The sequence below is a fragment of the Psittacula echo genome, assembly GCF_963264785.1.
Source record: "Psittacula echo genome assembly, chromosome: 3".
NCBI classification, from domain to species: Eukaryota; Metazoa; Chordata; class Aves; order Psittaciformes; family Psittacidae; genus Psittacula; species Psittacula echo.
Genome location: NC_137736.1, coordinates 43,856,132 through 43,864,009, shown reverse-complemented (window position 1 = coordinate 43,864,009; position 7,878 = coordinate 43,856,132). Strand labels below are relative to the sequence as shown.

Genomic DNA, 7,878 nt, shown 5'->3' with positions numbered 1-7,878 from the left:
TTAAGTGCACTGGTTCATCCCACAGCATCAGACGGACTCTCAGCCCCCTCGGGGAGCGCACGCAGCTCGCCGCAGCCACACGTAACAAGTTCTCCAGTGCTCCTGCCAGACCAACCTCACATCGTCCCAGATGCGGTTTTAAGATTATTTGGGCATCTTTCCCCCCTCCCTTTGCTTTGTTTTTCGCTTTTTTCCCCCCTTTCTTAATTACAATTTTTTTCCTTTCAATAATTTTTTTTCTTGCCAGATAAACAAAAGGAAACCTGTTCCGTGTCGGTGACGCTAACATGGAATAACGTTTATTGGGTTTTTCTTTTTCCTCTTTTTTCTCGTCTGACTGCTCGGAGAGGAACTGAACACGCCGTACATTCAGGAAATGTACCAGCCAAGGAGTTACTTTCCGAGGAGCCGCCAAGTGTCGGCTCACTCGTGTGAAGGCTGATGCGAGAGGCGCTCGCTGTCTCCGCGTTCCCACCTCGAGAACCCACCGCAGACTCAGCTGCTGGTCCTCATGTGCTTGGTTCCCCCCCCCCAGATTACTGTTATTCCCGCCCCCCCCCCCCCCCGTTTGGTCTTGATTCGTGCTGTCTGAGGTGACCTTTCTTTATCCGTGTATTTACTCTCCCTTCTCCCTCTCTCCCCTCTCCCCCGCAGCCCAGCCGCGCCCCGGGACGCAGCCGGGCCTTAGCACACCTCTTTCCCGGTGCTGTTCCCGGGGAGGATGTTCAGCTGGGTGAGCTGGGCGGCGTGCTCCTTGGCCTTCAGCCGCAGGGCGGCGATGCTGGAGGCCCGCCGGTCGGCGGCAGCGCTGGCGGGGTCCCCCAGCCCCGCCGAGCCCACCGCGCCCTCGGGGGTCGGCGCCGGCTGCCGCAGGAGGGTGGCAGCGCTGGAGGCGCTGCCCAAGGGGGCCATGGTGGAAAAGAGCCTGCAAGGGAAGCAGAGACGGCCGTCACTGTCGAGCCGGGGCCCTATGCTTCTTCCCGGCAGCGTTCGACTCACGGCCCCGCTCCAAAAACCCGATGCTGAAGGCGAAAGGGTGTTTTTTTAGGGGGCAGAGGCTCGGGGTGGCTGCTGCCTGGATGGCGCTAAAAATACCGGGGGAATACCCGGCCCCATGAAGAGTATGCTCGCCCCGTCCATCAGCAGGGACTCACCCCCTCTCCATCTGCCCCGACGGGACGCCCCCGGCTCTGCTGGACACCAGCGCGGCCCGGTCTCAGCCTGGCGGCGCCACTCAAACCCGCCCTTACCCACGGCCAAAACCCTGCCCGCGCCGGGCTCCCGCTGCGCCAAACACCCGCGGCACCCCGCGCAAGGCAGGGGCCGCGCGGGACAGCCCGCGCCTATCTCGCGTTGAGCGGGAACACCGGGTCCTGCTCCGTCCTTGCCCCCGGGTCCTCCCTGCAAACGCCGCCACCGCAGCGGTACCCGCGGACCGGGCACCCGCGACGGTGAGGGAAGGGGGCACGTAAAGCCCCCCCCACCGTTGCCCAATGAGATACCGGGGGCGGAGGCACGTGACCCTCGCGGCGCCCAATCGGCGGCGGCCGCCAGCGCTCCAATTTCGAATGGCGGGGCGGCCCGCGCGAGACCGGTCCCCCACGCGACGCGCGGGAGCTGCGCGTGAGACCACGGCCCGGCCCGAGACCCCCTCGGTGTCCGGTACCTGCCGAAAGCGGGGCTGATGAAGGCCGGGTGGCGGAACACGGCCGCGCCCAGGAAGGTGCCGAGGCCGAGCGGGGTCCCGCCGGGGGGCAGCGCCGCGGAGCCGGGGGGCGGCGGCGGCAGGCTGGGGAAGGCGGCGGCCGCGGCGGCTGCGGCGGTCCAGGCGGAGTCTAGAGCTGGGTGATGAGGAGGGAAAGGACTAGCATCAAGGTATGGACTGAGGGGGTGAGTTGCTGACAGGGGACCAGGGAAAGGCAAACCTGGGGGGTGTGTCTGAGCCCCAGCCTTTTCCCTCTTCCGCCACTTAGCCCTACGGTTCTGGAACCATACCTGAAAGCCAAAAGAAAACACCGGTTTTAATGCGCCTGCCCGACACCGCGCCTGGGCGAGCCCCGAAGCAGCCCCGCTCCGGCCCGACGGCGCTCGCTCTTCCGCCGCCACCTCTAACGGGGCCCACGCGTGTCAGCGCTGCGGGCAGCCCCGCGCGGGTTCCGGTGTGGCCCCCTAGAGTGGAGTCAGCCTCGCCGCCGCTGCGGGGGTCGGCGCGGCAGGCAGTGCGGGGGGAGCAGACCCGCGGCCCCGCTCCCGCTGCGCTTTGACAGCGGTAAAACCACGCTTTTCCCGGCGGAACGCGAGTGTTTGCACTCCACGCGCGAAGCCAGACCGGGAGCTGCGCGGCTCTGTTTGCTGGAGGGAATATTTACAAATGATTTCGTTTGGGGAGCGTGGACTTCGGTTTGGGTTTTATTTTTCCCTTTTAGATTTAGAGCGAGGGAAAAAAGTAATCGTGATTTCAGTAATGTCTGAAACGAAAAAATAATTTGCGAGGCCACAAAAGCACCAAGTACACGTTTCCTGGTGGCCCTTTAGGCTCTATTTTCCCGAAGTTGCTCAGGAAGCCGCGGCGCTGCCGACTGCCGCCTCTTGCCCCCCTCCCGCAAAGCAGAAATCGTGACCTAACACGGGCTTAACACAGGGGAGAGGCAGAGGAAAAATAAACACCGCGTTTCAAAGCCACGGGAAAGATCCGCTCAGTAAAGAGCGGGAGGCATCGCTCCCCACTGCGGAGCGGGACCTGGGCAGACACACGCATTTCTCAGCTGTTTCGGGGGGTGGGGGCCGAGATCGTGCTGCGAGCCCGCCGTGAGGCCCCGGCTCTCCCGAGGGAAGGGAAACAAGCGGCGCGGCGGGGCTCCCGCACGGCCGGACTGCGAGCACCGCTTCCCACGCGGGACACGGCGTCGCGCCAGGCAGCAGCGTGGCACGGGGGGAAGCGTCTTTCCCAGCTAAAACTCAATTAGGAAGCTGTCCTCGACGCAATTCCCCCTCCTCGAACTAATAAGCCTGAGGTAAACGAAGGGACTCTCATAATTCATATTCCCTTAATTACCTCTTCTGCTGTGAATAGAGGGGAGAGAAAGGGGGTGTCTTTCGTTTTTAAAAGTTATTTAACTTTCCCACGACTCGTTCCCCTGAGCTGAAAATACTGATTTGCTGTCACATCTCTGTTTGACAATGGAGAAATGTGTCAACAGAAAGGAGGGGACAATTCTCATCATTAGTCCCTCTAATGCAAAAAGCTGTTGTGTATTAAATGAGCCATATGGAATTTATTATGCTTTATCAGCGCCCGATTTTAACTGTAAAGTGATTTGCTCAGCTTCAAACCCAGAGACATCTGTTTTCTGTTGGCAATCAGGGCATCCCAGTGTTTATCGTCTCTTTGGTTATGAGACCCGGGTTGGGAAATGCACTCTGGTATGGGGCGGCAAACACCTTTAATAGCATTGCACTCACTCGCTATTAGATCAATGCAGGCTTATTGCTATCAAAAATGGGAAATCAAATAGCATTAGCCAGCTCCTTGGGCGGGCGGAGAGGAAATCAAACAACATTTCGCCTTCAAATGGCCCTGTTTGTTCTAGCACTAAGTGGGCTTTTATGAAGCCCGATTGGAGATTTGATGGCAGCCAAATACGCGGCTTGCGGCCGAGCGGGTCTCTAACAACCCAAGCCCCGCGGGGTACCCGTGTTTTAACCGCACCGGGTTTGGCCAACCGGTGGCTCGGCCCATCGGGGAGGCCCGAGACCACCCCGTCCTCGGGTACCGCTGAGGGACACCCGGTCCCGGTCCCGCCGTCACCACTACTCACCTGCACTCGGGCTTCAGTCAGATCGAGCCTCATGGCCAGCTCTTCCCTGGAGGAAGACACACACGGCGCCGTCAGCCCGGTGCACCCCGAGATGCTCCCCGCCCGCGGCTCCGCGCACCGGACGGGCCCCGGTATCCCGGGGAAAGCCCGGCCGAAAGTGACGGCAGGCGGTGCCCACCCGCGGACTTTCGGCCCGGCCCTGTGACGCCAGACTGGGCACCCGTCAGGATTCCCATGTTTTGGGCACAACCTTCCCCCCACCCCTTCCCGCCGTTCCCCAAATTCAGCCTGTCCCCGCCGCAGCAGCGGCGGTGCGGGGGGGGCGGCCGCCGAGCCGCCCCGCACTGCGGTGTGCAGTGCCGCCGTTAAGGCGGATTGGAAACCATTAAGGCGTTACAAAACCCGCTCGTCAGCCCCGTGCCCAGCAGAGCAGCGCTCCCGGCGTAACCGGGACCCTGCTGCCCCAGCGGAAAAGCCGAAGATGTGAAAACACATACACACAAAAAACCCCTCTCCTCCTCCAAAGAAAAAAGAGCCCAACCCAAGCGAAAACCACCAAAACAAACACAAAAAGAAGCGCTGTATGTTCACATACACAGTCCCCCCACCAGAGAGCCTCTCCCGGGGCCGGGACTCCGAGGTGGGCCCCGTGGGCTATATGCAATACCGAACGCAGGGTGACAAAACGCCCCCGCGGACAACCCCCGGCAAAGAGAACGAGAAACCAGCGGGTGTGTTTGATCGAAAAATGCGGGTATGGGGGCTCTGCCCTTCTCTAGGCTAAAGGCGAGGGGGGGGGTGTATGTGTTTATTTGCGGGCAGCGGGCTCTGCCACCCTCCCTGCCTGCGCTTCCTACTCAGGAGCCACCAGTCAGATCCGCCGCCGCGGAGCTCCCGTTTTAAAAGGGAAAATGTCCCCAGAAGGTCCCCGAAAGAGCCCGGCCGTGCTCCACCGCGCCCCCGAGGCGGCTCCGGGCAGTGCGGGGCCCCGACGTGCCGGGCCGGTATTTTTAGGCAGCGGCACTTTGATCTCTGCCCCTGCCGGGGCTTCCCCAGGCCGGGCCGGGCTCCAGCCCCTCAGAGAGCGAGTAACCGATCCCGCCAGCGGCAATGGATCAGGGGAGCGGGTAAAAATAGCCCACGGCAGCGGCCTGTCCGGGCGCTGCGGATCCTGGGCCCCCCCGCGCAGCCCTGCCCTGCTCCCCATCCCCTCCCAGCCCGGGGGTGTCCCGGCAGGATTCATGCCGGGGCCAGTATGCAGGCGGCGATGCAGTACACCGCGGACCCGACCCGTCCCCCACGGGGCTCGCCCGCGATCTCGGCGCCGGTACCTGGTGAAGACGTCGGGGTAATGGGTTTTCTGGAAGGCCCTCTCCAGCTCCTCCAGCTGGTAGCTGGTGAAGGTGGTACGGTAGCGACGCTGCTTTCTTTTGAGCAGCCCCTCCTCGGAGTCGCTGCCAGCCGAGAGGCAGACGCTCTCCTCGCCGTCCTTGCCCTCGCCGTCCTCGGGGTGCAGCAGCAGCTCCTCCTTGGGGGACAGATCCCCGCCCTCCGCTCCGGGGGCAGCGGCGGTGCCCCGGCGGGCCTCCTTCAGCAGCCCCCCGCCGTCCTCTCCCAGCAGCTCCTCCTCCTCGTCGTCCTCCAGCTCTTCCTCTTCCTCGTCCTCCTCCTCTAGCATCTCTTCGTCCTCTTCCTCCTCTTCTTCCTCCTCGGCGGCTTGGGCGGCGGGGCCCGGCCGCTCCTCGACGTGCGTGGCGGGGCTGCCCAATTCGTCCCGGGCAGGCGGCGGCGACACGAAGGGAGCGTTTTCTCGGTAGCTTTTGCTGCGGCTGATGCTGACCTGGGGGGCCTGGCTGATCTTCAGCGTGTCCCACGGTGCGGCGGCGGGCACGGGGCCGGCGCCCCCCTCCGGCCGCCCCTCCGGACGGTCTCCCCGCGGCCCCGCCGCCCGCGGCGGCAGCAGCCGGCCCCCGCCCGGCCCGTAGAGCCGACGCAGTTTGGGGGGAAGGTGCAGCTCAGCCGGCTCGAAGGGGGGGCTGCCCTTGGGCGACCCTGCGCCGGGAATGAGGTGGGAAAGGGGTAAGCGGCCGCAGCAGTCGGACGGGGCAGGTAGGTGTGGGGGAGAAGGGTACAGAGGGAAGAGAGAAGAGAGGGAGAGAAAGAAAGAGACACAGTCAGTGGGATCAGTGCGAAGAGCCCAGGACAAGTCTACAGCCCCGCAGCCACCCTTCGGGCATCGCTTTCTGCCCCGCACCGAGCTAAGACTTCCACACACATCCCGAACCTTCAGGCCGGCTCCCGCCCGCGCCGCTGCTCTCAGCCTGGGAAGACATTCCCATTGGTACAAGGCCCGGCCCAGCGCCCATTCCGCACTGGAACAGGCGGCAGAAGCTCAAGCGGACCAGGGCCTGCGCCGGCACCTCCCCAGCAGCAGCGACCGCCGGACCCCGCTCCCGCTAGGCAGGACAGGGCCGTCCCTGATAGCCTGCGGCTCTTCCGGTTGGTTTTGGTCTGGTTTTAGTGGAGATTTTTTCTCTCTTTTATTTTTTATTCCTTTTGTTCCCCCTCCTACCGCCTCCCCCCGCCCCCAAGTTTCCTTTTGGTTTTAAAGGAAAGAAACCCCTCCCGGATGCGAAAGCCGGGGACACAGGGAAAGTGGAGGGAGACAGGCCATCCGTGGGAGCGCCCGGCCAGTTCCCCGCCACCCCAGAGTGGCTGCTCCTCTCTGCGGGCCGGGGGCGGCGGCTGCCGGAGCCCCGTTATTCCCGCCCTGCCCACTCGCCAGGATCCGTTACAGGCTTAAGGCGAAGCGGCGAGCCCTTCCCTGCGCGGATCACAGCTCGCACCCGTTTGGTTTTGCTGAAATTAATTACAGTTATATCGAAAGTGAGAGCAGCCTAAAGCGGCGGTACCCGACCTGCGCGGGATTAACCGAGATGGATTTCGGGCACGGCTCTGGCCGCTCTCCCGGGCAGCGAGGCAGCAGCAAACGAGCACAGTAAAGAGATAACGGCGGCTACGGTCCCAGCCGGGCAGGGAGCCAGACGGGGCTGTCAGGGATTTGGGGAGCGGGGGGGGAGGGGGTGAAGGGGACAGCCGGCCCTGCCCGACGCCGGGGAGAAGGAGCGGAGCTAGCAGGACAGAGCGTCGTCGTCGGGTCTTACCTTGCGCGGCCTTATCGGCTTCGGGCCGGGAGGCGATGGCGGGCAGGCTGGGCGCTGCGCCGAGCAGCCGCACCTTGCAAGGGCTCCGCCGGCCCAGGATGCTGTCGATGCAGTAGGAGGACAGCAAAGTTGGCGATTTACTTTTGCACTCGGGGCGCTCGGGGCAGCTCTCCTCCGGGTAGGGCCCACTCATGGCGGTGGCGGGGCCGTGCCGTGGGCCGGGCGAGCTGCGGCGGCGCGGAGGCCCCCGGCGCTGCCCTGTGCCGCCGGGACGCCCGTCACGGGGGGAGTGAGCGGCGGCCGCGGCGCTCTTGAGTCCCCTCGGCTCCACGTGCGGCCAGCCGCACCCTGATTGGCTCTCGCCGGAGGCCGGGCGGCCTCCGACAGACGGCACCCAGCAAAGCCCGGATCGGATCACTCCGGATCGGCGCCTGCCCCCAGCCGACGCGCTGCCCCCCCACCCCCAAACCCTCCCGCCCGACCCCGCCCGCCGCGCCCCGCCCCGCTCCGTGGTGGCGGGAGCCGTCGGGGATGACCGGGATGGGCGGCGGCAGAGCCCCTGGGTCGCCTTGCTCTGTATCCTCCTCCCCGACGGCGGCCCCTCTCTCCGCTCGGCCTGGCCTGACTCCTGGTCGATGCCCGAAAAAGAGGGGGTGGGCCCCTCCGGGGAATCCACTCCGGGTTTTCCCCCCGGCAGTCGGACGGATTGCTGCGCCGGGCAAGAGCGCGTAGTGGCCGCGCTCGCAGCTGGTGCTTAAAAACAGTGAGGACCGCTGCTGGGGCTTCACCGTAACCAGCGCTGGGCGGTGTCTCCGGGGCAAGGCCGCTGCTGGAGTCGGCGGAGAGTCCTCTGGTAGGGCTGGGCTCGCAGCCAGGCGCGGTGCTGGTCCGCACCC

General features: G+C 64.6%; 1 protein-coding gene across 1 annotated transcript; it reads right to left on the bottom strand.

Moving 5' to 3' along the window:
- Nucleotides 1–684: 684 nt before the first annotated feature.
- Nucleotides 685–7,175, bottom strand: ARX (aristaless related homeobox; the record flags this gene model as incomplete). The annotated part of the gene is made up of 5 exons (XM_080612663.1): nucleotides 685–925; nucleotides 1,667–1,995; nucleotides 3,819–3,864; nucleotides 5,150–5,870; nucleotides 6,983–7,175. The coding sequence occupies 5 exons, from the start codon at nucleotides 7,173–7,175 to the stop codon at nucleotides 685–687; spliced, it is 1,530 nt and encodes a 509-aa protein (XP_080468789.1).
- Nucleotides 7,176–7,878: the final 703 nt, after the last annotated feature.